Below are 13,514 nucleotides of genomic sequence, written 5' to 3'. Positions count from 1 at the left end.
TTGGGACATTATGTTAAGGTTGTACATTGGTGAGACCACATTTGGAGAACTGTGTACAGGTCTGGTTGCCCTGCCCTCGAAAGGATATTATTAAATAGAGGGTTCAGAAAAGATTTATCAGGATAGACTGGGACTTTTATCACCAAAGTATACAAGGTTGAGTTGGACCTTATAGACGTTTATAAAATCATGAAGGGCATAGATAAGATGAACAGTAATGGTCAATTGCCTAGGGTGGGGCAGCTCAAAAGTAGGGGGCATATTTTTTAGGAGAAAGATTTGAAAGGGACCTGAGGGGCAACATTTTCACAAACAGGGTGGTTTGTGTGTGGAATGAACTGCCAGAGGAAGTGGTAGGTGCAAGTACAGTTACTTTTAAAAGACATTTGGATGGGTACATAAATAGGAAAGGTTTAAAGGATATGGGCCAAATGCAGGCAAGTGGAATGAATTTAGTTTGGGAAACTTGGTTGGCATGGATGAGTTGGACTGAAGTGTTTGTTTCTGTGCTGCATGACTCTGTGGATGCCTTCCAATAATCTATTTTAGTGAGGTTTGTGCTTAGCTGGGGTATCAAGGTGACTAGTGAAAAAATGTTGGCATGGACGGCTCACTACAATTGTCCTGATCAACCTCAGTTGATGCAGGGGAAAATCTGGCTTCTGCACAACACTGTCCCACATCAAACCAGGTGGGATCAGAAGCATTTGGGAGAAAGGAGTGCAGGTGACAAGTCATTTCCAATCATATTTTGTTGAATTCGGCTGGCACTATGCCCTTGTATTAACGCAAAACTCTTCAACGTTCAGACAATTTCCATGCTGGCTGTGTTACAGTGGGTGAAACTAACCTGCGTACAAATTCACAGAATTAAGCCAATTAAAGATTAAAGTGAGGTACTGAAAGGGACAATATGGCAATATTCACTGTTCCCAAGCTAATTAGAACAGCCCAGGAAATTTCCCAATACATTCATTGACTGAAAAGTCTACCCTTCTTATATCAAAGTAATCTTAAGCATCTAATAAAAATATTGGCATGAATCTGGACTTTACAACAATTATATTGCCTTGTTCTAGCTATTTGACAATTCAAAACAAAACTTAAAGCATGTCTGGATCATCAGAGATAGTATAACAGCTGTCAGAAAGTTTAAACAACTGTAGTGAGGGGTGATGAGAGCACAAAGGATCCTGAGCCAATACAAGATGTTCAAACACACAACAGGAAAACAAAGGCAAACACCAGGACAGTTAAAGGAACAGTTAGATGGCATAGGCGGGGAGACTGTGGATCATTCAGCACCACAAACATCTCTCATTGCACCTATTTTGTTGAGACTAGACCTGTAACCAGACAAGGAAACATAACGGATGGTCTATGGGAAATTGGAGAAGATTTGTAGCTCAGGTTGTAAGTTTGCTCGCTGAGCTGGTAGATTTGTTCTCAGACGTATCATCACCATGGGAGGTAACATCATCAGAGGGCCTCAGATGAGGTGCTGGTGTTCTGTTCTTGCTTGCCATTTATCTGTCTTGGTCTGTTGTGGTGGGTGATATCATTTCCGGTTCTTTTTCAGAGAGGTTAGTAAACGGGGTCCAAATCCATATGCTTGTTAATGGGGTTTCTGTTTGATTGCCAGGCCTCAAGGAATTCCCTTTTGCATGTCTTTGTTTAAACTGCCCGGGATGGACATAATTGTTCCAGTTAACTGGAGTCCCTTTTCGTCTGTGTGTATGGATACTAGTGAAAGTTGGTCATGTATCCTGGTGGCTAGTTGCTGCTCATGTATCCTGGTGGCTAGTTTCCTGCCTATTGTCCAATGTAATGTTTGTTGCAGTCCTTGCAGGGTATGTTGTATATGATGTTCGCTCTGCTGATTGTTGGTACAGGGTCCTTTAAATTCATCAGTGTGGTGATGGGTTTGTGGGCTACCGTAATGCCTAGGGGCCAGAGTAGTCTGGTCGTCATCTCCGAGATGTCTTTAATGTTGGCAGGGTGTCTACAGTCTCTGGATGTGTTGTGTAGGAATCGGTGGACTGTGAATGGTCTACGTACAACAGTGGTCACCAGGGTGTTACGGGTCATTCATGTATTTACTATTCCAATATTCTCTCACCACAAATTTCCTATACCTACACAGCTTCATCCCTTTGCTCACCTTGGGGGTGCCCAGTCATGTCTTGTGCAATCCAGAAGTGTTCCAACATAAGTTTTGTTCCGCCAAGTCACATTCACCACCAGTACACCTGGTGAAAGGATGGAGAAAAAGAGAGAAACAGATAGTTGGTTTTAGACAATTGGCTTATTAGAAAATCATCATAGGGCTAGGTGTTGAATTGAGATGACAATGCAAATTAAAGAAGTAATATAATTCATAATTGAACTAAGAAAAGCATAAAATAATTTATGACCATGAATAATTACATTGCAAAACACAGGTATACTTAACTGACATAATAAAAATGAAAGGTTTATTGCATTCTGCATTTTAAAGTCCATCATTCATATACTGTCAGCCTAAGTTTATTAAATTTCATTTATTCATTCACAGGATGAGGATGCCGCTGGCTAGGCAGCCTTTATTGCTCAGAGGGCAGTTAAAAGTCAACCACATTGCTGTGGGTCTGGAGTCATTTCCCTAAATAACATCAGTGAACCTTTGGGCTTTTCCAACAATCGGCAATGGTCATTCATTCAACTCTTAATTACAGATAGTCATTGAACTCAAATTCTGCCATTTGCTATGGCAGTGTTCAAACCCAAGTCCCCAGAACATTATGTGGGTCTCTGGATTAACAGTCCAGCGATAATATTACTAGGCCATTGCCTCCATATACATACTATTTGTGAGTTTTCTAAAGTATGGGATTAACCTGTCTCGTCCTCTATTCATTCTGCATCTTATTTGTAGTTTGGTATCTTTTCCCATTGAAAATGAAATATTCGCCAGATAACTTCCAGTTTAATTTAAAAAACACTAACCATAAAGCTGTTTGCTCCACCCATGTTCGTGAATAAGCGAGGTGTTTAGAGAATTAGAGATTTACTAAGAGGATTTGCTTGCAGGAGGCTAGCATCTGTGGATATGTGACTTTGCATTCTGCCATGCTCAAAACTCAAGTTGAAACAGTGAGTTGAACAATTTCAGTGCAGTTGCTGCATCACATTTAATTCTTCATAAGATGCAAAAAACAATTTGTATTCAATTTTTTTTGACAAATAGAACAAGAGATCTCTAGTAAACCTGTCCCTTTCCTACAAGCTCCTCAGAGAGGAAAGTAACATGTTGAAACTTAACCTTTGTTAAATATTCAATGCAGGTAACAGGTTAGCACAAGAGAGTCTGTGGCATCAACCCCCATCTTAACGAGCCTTCCAACTTCAGTCCAATTAGAAGTGTGTGAGACTTAGAGTCATAGAGATGTACAGCACAGAAACAGACCCTTCGGTTCAACCCGTCCATGCTGACCAGATATCCCAACCCAATCTAGTCCCACCTGCCAGCACCTGGCCCATATCCCTCCAAACCCTTCCTATTCATAAACCCATCCAAATGCTTTTTAAATGTTGCAATTGTACCAGCTTAACTTAGGATATTTTATTCCTTAGAAGTGTTGTGTTGTGCAGGTAAAAACTTCTTATTATCTCTGGTCACTCAGGATTTATTGTTGTCCCATTCTCCAGCTGTTGAGGACCATTCTGTGGCTCTGTTCACCAGCAGTCAATAATGGTCTTGGTGTTGGTGTGCTGACTTTAGCAAAGAATAGGCAGTGTGCACAATACGATGAATTGGAGGCCTAGACTACTGCAACTTGTCACAGCCAGCAGAACATGGATGCATAGGTCACTTATTCCATTAATCTAAACTTAAAGACAAAAGTGACCCCTTAGAACCAAGGAATCTAAGGACAGAAAGGTTGGGCTTGCTGCCAGTCTGCATAAACAAACAAAACATCACACTGACCCGAGTACAACGAAGCCACTGTTCCAAACTTCGTCAAACACTTTACATCCTCAAAAGAGACCATGCCAAGTTTCTGCTTCAAAATGACAAATACACAGAATTCGAGCCCTATTGTAATCACTAATCAAACCTTACAGGGTCAGCTGGCATGTTATTAAAACAACATTAACAGTGCCAGCTCTCAAAAAGACACAGTCATAACCATTTTATTCCGAGCCACTACTTGTAACATGGCAGTTTCCCAACTTAATCAAGCAAGGTCCAAAATATCTTTTAGAGTTCAGGTTGCACAGCAATCATTTTGTGCAACTCCAGCAGAACAGGATACAGATAAGCTAATTCAACACATTGTGTACCTGCACTGCCAGAATTCCAGAAATACACACAATAGATTGCTTTGAAGAGTTTATAAAAGCATACAAAGCAAGACTACGCAGCAGTCAGGGACAATCATGAGCCCTCAGTCTCGCTTCCCTGTTTGTTTCACATAGACGCAGAACACTTCCTTTTGAAGACTGGATGCCCCCGCCAACCCCCTTATATAATTGTGTAGGAATGGACTGGAAAGCCAACAGTCCAAATCCCATGTCTCTGTTTGGGTAATAGACCAGAAACTGTGCTTCCAACTGCCTCCAACTCACTGCTAAGATATTGTCTCATCGCATGGGCTGCTCAGGTGTTATACAAACACCTTGTGAATCCTAGTATCAGGTGACAGCTTCTTCACTCACTGTGAAGTTCTTTATATTAAGTACAAGGACTTTGCACACTTTTTTTTCCAGCTCTGAGATTAATTCCCGACTGAAAGTGATGAGGATCCCAGCAGGGATTGAGGGTTTGATCTTCGTCAGTAGGTACTGAATTTGCAGTATATTTAACCAGGAGATTTACTTTATAATTACAATCACCAAGCCAAGTCAGAACAAGAACATCTTGTAAAATACATTGCAGACTTGAAGGGAGCCAACAGGAAATGCCAATGTCTCAGCCAGCAGCTGGGATATTCTAACTGGCCTGCAGGGGGCAGACCATACCTGGTAACTGTTGTTATAGCAAACTCAACACTCCAGCTTGACCTCTCTCACACGACACCTTTTAATCTCAAACTCCATGAACAGAAAGAAATACATGATCCAAAAAGCCCACTTGAGACTCACCTGCCCCAACCAGTATCACTCCTGAGCTCTCTCCTTCTCTCCCAAAAAAAAACATACTCCTACCTGCTCCCTTTGAACTGAATGCTTCTAGTTCTTAGGAAGATATCAGACCCAGATCAAATTTACATCAACACCACAGCTTTCTAACCTTGGCTTGGTAGGTTTAATTTCCTACACAGTACACAGGCAGACAGGCAACATGGAGGAAAAGCCTGACTATACCCTGGGAGTTTTCTCCAACATATGGATTGTGTGTGCGGTTGAACTACTCCCAGAGAACCTTCAGAATCAAACGACCAACTATCAAGGGAGCTTCATAATCCCTAGGGTCTGATGCAAGTCTCCTCCTTTCCCTGTAGCATCCTCTAGCTCTGAAAACAAAAACCTTCAAAAACTCTGCCTTCTCTAACCCACTTCTGGTCCTCACAACCAACACCCTACCATTCCCACCCCCAAAAAAAGACTCTGGTCCCCTGTGTCTGCTAATGCTACAAGCTTCATCCCAAATTTGAAAAGTATTCCTTCACAAGTTTAGGCCCAAGGTGTGCACTTAATAATACCATAAAACACAGAAGCATCATTCGGCCACTGGCCCAATAACTCTGCTTAGCCATTTAATGAGGTCACAACCGATCTTCAACTTCATTACCCTGCCTTTTCTCCATAAGCATTGATTCCCTTACTAATTCAAAACAAAATCTCACAGCCTTAGGTATACTTAATGACCCAGTCTCCACAGCTCTCTGCTAAAGTTTCACCACACAAAACAACTCACCTCTGACTTAAATGGGCCATGCTCATACTGAGATTATGCCTTCTGATCACAGACTCTCCCACAAGGGAAACAACCTTGCCATATCTACCCCATCAAGCATCCCAAGAATCTTGTGTTGCAATATAAAGTCAATTTGCATTCTTCTAAACTCCACAGAGTACAATCTCAACCAACACAGCTACTGCACATAAGAAAAGCTATCTATACCCAGAATCAATTGAGAGAACCTTCTGTGGACAGTCTCCAATGACAGGACATCTTTGTTTAGATAAGGGAACCAAACCTGTTCAGAGTATTATACATGCAGCATGCCTAGTACCTTGTGTAGTTCCAGCATGACTTCTCTATTTTCATACTCCATTCCCTTTGAGTATGAAGACCAACATTCAGCATATAATATGGAAGGCAAATGGAACATGGGTGCTAGCTTTTTGTGACTCATGCACAAGGATCCTCAAATCTCTGTGCTGCAGTTTTCAGCAGTCTTCTTCCATTTAAATAATATTCAGCTCCTCTATTCTTTCTGCCAAAATTCACAGCCTCACATTTTCCCACGTAACAGTCCATCAAGCTTCTGCCCCTCTCAATCTGTCTACATCCCTCTGCAGACTCCTTGTGTCATCCTCACTCCTTACCCTCCCATTTTTGTGCCATTCACAAAATTAACCATAGTTCATTTGCATCCTTCATCCAAGTCATTAATAAATGTTGTAACTAACTGTGGCCTCAGCATGGTTCCCTGGAGCACTCCACTAGTTACAGATTGCCATTTTGTAAATGTCCTCTTTGTCCCAACTCTGGGACCTCTACTAGCCCGCTACCAATGCTAATAGCCCTTCCTGATGAAGGGCTTATGCCCAAAATGTCGACTTTCCTGCTCCTTGGAGGTTGTCTGACTGGCTGTGCTTTTCCAGCACCACACTCTTGACTCTGATCTCCAGCATCTGCAGTCCTTACTTTCTCCTAATAGATTACCCGCAATGGGCATCTTATGAAGATGCCCAATGTGTGGTACCTTACCAGTACATCTCTGTAACTGCTTCTTTTAATATCCTAGGCACATCCCATCAGGTCCAGGGATTTATAGGCCTTCAGCTCCATTAATTTTCTCTAATGATAATTAACTATTTACTTCCTCCCCACTCAGGCCACTTGAACATTTAGCATCTTTGGAATGCTATTAGTGCCCTTTATGGTAGAGATTGATGCAAAGAATCTTTTACAAATCCTATGACATTTCCTGGCTATCGATTATTTCCTTAACCTTGCTCTGTCAGGAGCCTGTTTTCTTTGTCCTTTCTTTTCCTTGTTGTATATTTAAAGAAGCTCCTACCATCAGTTCTTCTATTATTTTAGTTTGCACTGTTTATTTTTTCACTCTTAATTATTGTTTGCAATCTTTTGTTAGCCTTTAAATATTTCACATTCCTCTGATTTATCTCTAATCTTTGCTATATTGTATAATTTTTCTTTCAATTTGATACTGAATTAATGTCCTTTGGTCAGTTTATCTCCTTCCTAAAATCCTCCTTCCTCCCTGGAATGTCTTTTGTTTTCTCCTCGTCTGCTTTTGTTCATCAACTGTCTTTTCTGCTAAACTTGTTCCTCAGTCCTCCTCAGCCAACTCTGATCTTATCATTATGTAATTATCTTTGGCACAGTTGTTTCTAAATTGAAACTTTATTGCTGGAACAGCACAGCAGGTCAGGCAGCATCCAGGGAACAGGAGATTCGACGTTTCGGGCACAGGCCCTTCTTCAGGAATGGCCTGTGAAGGGCCTGTGCCCGAAACGTCGAATCTCCTGTTCCGTGGATGCTGCCTGACCTGCTGTGCTGTTCCAGCAATAAAGTTTCAACTTTGATCTCCAGCATCTGCAGACCTCACTTTCTCCTCACAGTTGTTTCTAATCCAAGATTCTCATTCTCGAACTGAATGCTAAATTCTACCATGTTATGGTCACTGTTTCCTTGGGGATCTCTTACACTGCTTCCTCAACTTCCTTCCAACTTTCCTCTTTTCATGGTCCTTGGTACTCACAACTCCATCCTCTGTTCAGTGTCAAAATTTGTCTCAACGTTTTCCTAAATGAGCTACTTACTCGCAAGCTACTGCTGTTACCTTTTGTTGTGAGAGTGGCAAGAGACAACTTTAGTGAGATTGGGAGGTAAATCCAAATTCTTTACTCGCTGCTTCTAAAAAGACTCAACTTGACCCAGAGCAGATGATCTTGAGATACCCTTTTGCGTTCTTTGCCACCAATGCTGGAAACAATCCTGTGACCTTTGCAGAGGGTCAGTCATAGTTGGAATTTCAAGCTATTTCTCTGGGCCTGAGAATTTTCTGTTTAACTTTAATTAATTGCTACCATTTATGACCAATTACATCATTCAATTGGCTGTTGATCTAGATTGGATTGATATGAAGCAAGCTAAGGAAATCAGTGCTGTCAGGCACAGGATCTACCTCGGCAGTCAGCTCGCATACCTCTCGAGGGATCTCACACTTCCCTCTTTCCTGCAGCACGCAGTAGAGCATCAATTGACCTTTAGTCAGTTGCTACTTAAGAACAAAAATCATTAACACATCCATCAGAATTTGTTGTGGTAAAAACTCCTGGCTCATTTGTTGCGACAGTGATTTTAAACCAAGGGTAACAGGCTGGAGAACAATTCAAAGAAAGAAAATTAAGGAAAGATTGAATAGGGGTGCTCAAAATGATCAGGGAGCTTGACTGGATAGATAAGGTGAAATTTGCCACTGGCAACCAGATCTCGATTGTGGTGAAAGAAGCCAGATGGGAAACGAGGAGTATTTTTTTTTGAAAAGCGCAAGTTATGGTGACCAGGACTGCATTACCTGTTAGGGGGCCTGAAGCAGATTGTATAGTAACAGTCAAAAAGGATTTTATTTTTGAGTACTCAGGAAAAGGAATCTATTCCAGGGCTATGGATAAAAGAGCAAGAATGAAATGCTGTGACAATGTTGTCACTTTAAAAAGGTTATTTTGTCCTTGGTTTTTTTTTTGAAGAGAGGTTGTAAAGGCAGAGGTGCCAAAGCATCTAGTTAACAATGGAAGGGGAGTCGGCCAATTCTTCCAGTTCAGGTTTTTTCTAGTTTGTTTTAGTTGTAGCAGTCATGAGATGTGAGTGTCAAGGGGAGTTTCAAGCTTCAGAAAAGAATTCCTCTGACTTCCTTCTGAAATCTATTTCTGGAAACTGTTCACTCCTGTCTGTAAGAGTCGGTGTTTGAATTTACCTTTTTGCCAAGGGGTGTGTTTATGGGATGTTACTATAATGAAACAGTTAATGAGTTAAGATGCTGTATCGGGTCAGTTAGGTTTTCCAATAGTTAAGTTATTCTAAATTCTGCTTTCTTTAGTGGTTTTTACAAATATATTAAGGACAAAAGGGTAACTAGGGAGAGAATGGGACCACTCAAAGATCAGCAAGGTGGCCTTTATGTGGAGCCACAGAAAATGGGAGAGATACTAAATGAATATTTTGCATCAGTATTTACTGTGGAAAAGGATATGGAAGATATAGACTGTAGGGAAATAGATGGTGACATCTTGCAAAATGTCCAGATTACAGAGGAGGAAGTGCTGGATGTCTTGAAAAGGGTAAAGGTGGATAAATCCCCAGGACCTGATCAGGTGTACCCTAGAACTCTATGGGAAGCCAGAGAAGTGATTGCTGGGCCTCTTGCTGAAATATTTGTATCATTGATAGTCACAGGTGAGGTGCCGGAAGACTGGAGGTTGGCTAATGTGGTGCCACTGTTTAAGAAGGGTGGTAAAGACAAGCCAGGAAACTATAGATCAGTGAGCCTGACCTTGGTGGTGGGCAAGTTGTTGGAGGAAATCCTGAGGGACAGGATGTACATGTATTTGGAAAGGCAAGGACTGATTAGGGATAGTCAACATGGCTTTGTGCGTGGGAAATCATGTCTCACAAACTTGATTGAGTTTTTTGAAGAAGTAACAAAGAGGATCGATGAGGGCAGAGTGGCTATTGTGATATATATGGACTTCAGCAAGGCATTCGACAAGATTTCCCATGGGAGACTGATCAGCAAGGTTAGATCTCATGGAATACAGGGAGAACTAGCCATTTGGATGCAGAACTTGCTCAAAGGCAGAAGACAGAGGGTGGTGGTGGAGGGTTGTTTTTCAGACTGGAGGCCTGTGACCAGTGGAGTGCCACAAGGATCGGTGCTGGGCCCTCTACTTTTTGTCATTTACATAAATGATTTGGATGCGAGCATAAGAGGTATAGTTAGTAAGTTTGCAGATGACACCAAAATTGGAGGTGAAGTGGACAGCAAAGAGGGTTACCTCAGATTACAACAGGATCTGGACCAGATGGGCCAATGGGCTGAGAAGTGGCAGATGGAGTTTAATTCAGACAAATGCAAGGTGCTGCATTTTGGAAAAGCAAATCTTAGCAGGACTTTTACACTTAATAGTAAGGTCCTAAGGAGTGTTACTAAACAAAGAGACCTTGGAGTGCAGGTTCATAGCTCCTTGAAAGTGGAGTCGCAGGTAGATAGGATAATGAAGAAGGTGTTTGATATGCTTTCCTTTATTGGTCAGAGTACTGAGTACAGGAGTTGGGAGGTCATGTTCGGCTGTACAGGACATTGGTTAGGCCACTGTTGGAATATTGCGTGCAATTTTGGTCTCCTTCCTATCGGAAAGATGTTGTGCAATGTGAAAGGGTTCCGAAAAGATAAACAAGGATGTTGCCAGGGTTGGAGGATTTGAGCTACAGGGAGAGGCTGAACAGGCTGGGGCTGTTTTCCCTGGAGCGTTGGAGGCTGAGGGGTGACTTTATAGAGGTTTACAAAATTATATGGGGGATGGATAGGATAAATAGACAAAGTCTTTTCCCTGGGGTCGGGGAGTCCAGAATTAGAGGGCATAGGTTTAGGGTGAGAGGGGAAAGATATTAAAGAGACCTAAGGGGCAACTTTTTCAGGCAGAGGGTGGTACGTGTATGGAATGAGCTGCCAGAGGATGTGGTGGAGGCTGGTACAATTGCAACATTTAAGAGGCATTTGGATGAGTATATGAATAGGAAGGGTTTGGAGAGATACGGGCTGGGTGCTGGCAGGTGGGACTAGATTGGGTTGGGATATCTGGTCGGCAGGGACAGACCGAGACCGACATAGAGTCGGTTAGACCGAGACTCTATGACTTTAAGTATGGTGTTTAAATAAATTGCTTTTCTTAAAGCCGAGTGGTTTGACCAGCTGCATCACACCTGGAACATCCACTTCACATCAATCTTTAAAAGAAGAAAAGGCTAGGCTACCTTCTTAAAATATTTTGAGGGGGTCTGGCCTGACCCATAACAAATCTAACCGGATTCCTCTTTCAAACAGCAAGCATGAGTTCAATGATCTGAATGATTCAATAAATGGCCAGTTGTGGAGACTTTTAAAAAATCTTTCTCAGCTCCTACTCCGTTTTATAAGAGGTAATTTCATCAAAACATTGGGTCCTCTGAAAGTTATACCCATCCATTGGCCTTTAGGAGTGCAAGGCAACAGAAAACTCCCACACCAACTGTGGGGATGTATGAGAGAGCATCGAAAGAACAGAAAAGAAGAGTAAACTGCATGACCAGTTCCCTTAACACACCGTCAAAGGGCACAGGCTTTCAGAGGTGGAAAAAAAAAACAAGTTACAGCACATGCCAGGTATTGAGTTCACTGTAGTGAAGTTAACAGGCTGGGAACAGTTCAGAGATGATAAGACTGTGCTCCACAAAATGGATATATTGATTTCTGCTCATCTGAAAACAAAGTGACATCAATTATAGTGAGGCAGAGTTAACCCTACAACATGCTTAACACTGCATGGTGTAATGGGGATGTGGTAAATGATGGAGTACCGAATACACATGTTTGAAAGATAATTATTTCTCCCCAGTCCCCAGCAATATCATTCCACCTGGAACAATGTTTGAAACTGCTTTATCCTGCCCCATTCTTTAAATAGCTGTTTCTCCACACTAAAACAGGCCAGATGTGATACAATAGCCCTGCATATTGATCCTGCTTGGCCCACACCGTTTGTAGTCAGCACTGCCATTAAGCAAGAACCCTGTTAGCTTCACTTCACTTAACATGTCAGCACAGGTTACAGATATTTCAACTCATCGAGAATCAGCGTGCTGCCTTCACAGAATGCATAACAGACCATTCAACACAACAGGAATTCTGCTCCACACAAGATCACTTCCACAGTTTATTTCATTGACTTCTCCTTCGTGCACTTATCCAGTTTCCCTTTAAATGCATCTATCTATTCATATCAACCATGACAAGTCCAACAGTAAGCTCCACATGCAAAGCACTCTCTGGGTGAAGAGGTTTTCCCTGAAACCCTTATAAGTTAGCTTTCAATAAATCAAATATTTATGGTTCCTACTATTGAACACCACAGAAATGGAATTCTCTTCATTATATTTACCTAACAAAATCCTATTCTAATGTTAACATCCTCAGCCTTCTCTCACTCTTTCTTTGGAAAAAAAAAGACCTCCGTCTGTTTAATTGTTCTTGATTGTTAAAACCCTCATCGGTTCTGGTATTATTCTGATGGACAGATGAGGAATTGACCTTTCAAACCACCTTGGTTGGCTACAATAAAAGTTTCAAAATTATTTTGAGCAGGCAGCTATAATCACACTTCATTTAAAACACAAGACACAAAATTAGGAGCTAATTAGTAAAATAGTTTAAAGGAATGAGAAATTTTGTTACTTAACTAACCCGGAGATAAATAGTAAATTGCTGCATCAAACACAGTTGATGCAGGTTAAAAATGTCAAGGTGTCTAGTATAAAATAAGGAGATATCAATAGGCATTCTTCAAAAAATGTAAAAGGTGTTGAGCTATTAGATTTTAACCTGAGACCACGGCTGTTTAATTATTAATATGTATCCTCAGCAGTGGCAAAATCTGTAGATATCCTTGATTTCTTAATAAATGGGTATTTCTCCAGATTTGTTTTTTTTATCACAGAGCTCAGTTTTGAGAGAGGCTGGGAGAAACGAGAGAGAGCAAATCTTCCAGGTCTGCTTTATGAATCTATTTTCTTCTCTCTCTCTCCCCACCAAATAGCTATTGCCTGAAATAGATTAATTTATGTATTCCCATGTCAGGATTGATTTCCTTTAAGCTGGATAATTTGGAGGAAACTTTCATGCTAACATGTGACACTCCCAGGAAGTTGTGAATCAAACAAGATCTAAATTACAATGCCTCTTTACAATAATGTTCATTTCAGTTCAGACTGATTCTTGTTTATCGATGGTTTCACAAGCTCAGCCCAATTTAGTAGATTGATCATGGGAAATTGGCAGAGGTAATCATGAGGAACATTCACTGAATGGAATGAGGACAGATTTCTAGAATGATGTGTTGGTTATTTTGGATCAGGTCATGTGTAAAGAGGCAGATTTCAGGAACGGTCCAAGTAAAAGATCCTCCAGGAATGGTGACCATAACATGGTAGAATCTAGTGTTCAGTTTGAGGGTGAGAAACTTGGATCAGAAACAACTGTGTTAAACTTGATTACGGGTAGATTAGATTAGATTAGATTAGA

The 13,514-nt window shown here is 41.2% G+C and overlaps 1 protein-coding gene across 11 annotated transcripts in view; it reads right to left on the bottom strand.

Moving 5' to 3' along the window:
* The window catches only part of znf609b (zinc finger protein 609b), a 328,373-nt gene that overhangs the window by 58,898 nt on the left and 255,961 nt on the right, over nt 1-13,514 (bottom strand). For all 11 annotated transcript variants that reach the window (XM_087981999.1, XM_087982007.1, XM_087982001.1 and 8 more), the window contains exon 4: nt 2,162-2,249. In XM_087981999.1, coding sequence (XP_087838125.1) covers nt 2,162-2,249 — 88 coding nt within the window. The remainder of the gene's footprint in view (nt 1-2,161; nt 2,250-13,514) is intronic.

This window comes from Chiloscyllium plagiosum, unplaced genomic scaffold (genome assembly GCF_037043375.1).
Source record: "Chiloscyllium plagiosum isolate Xiang-an unplaced genomic scaffold, Cpla_swu_hap1 HiC_scaffold_42, whole genome shotgun sequence".
NCBI classification, from domain to species: Eukaryota; Metazoa; Chordata; class Chondrichthyes; order Orectolobiformes; family Hemiscylliidae; genus Chiloscyllium; species Chiloscyllium plagiosum.
Note: the sequence above shows the minus strand (reverse complement) of the source record. Positions and strands in the feature narration are given on the sequence as shown.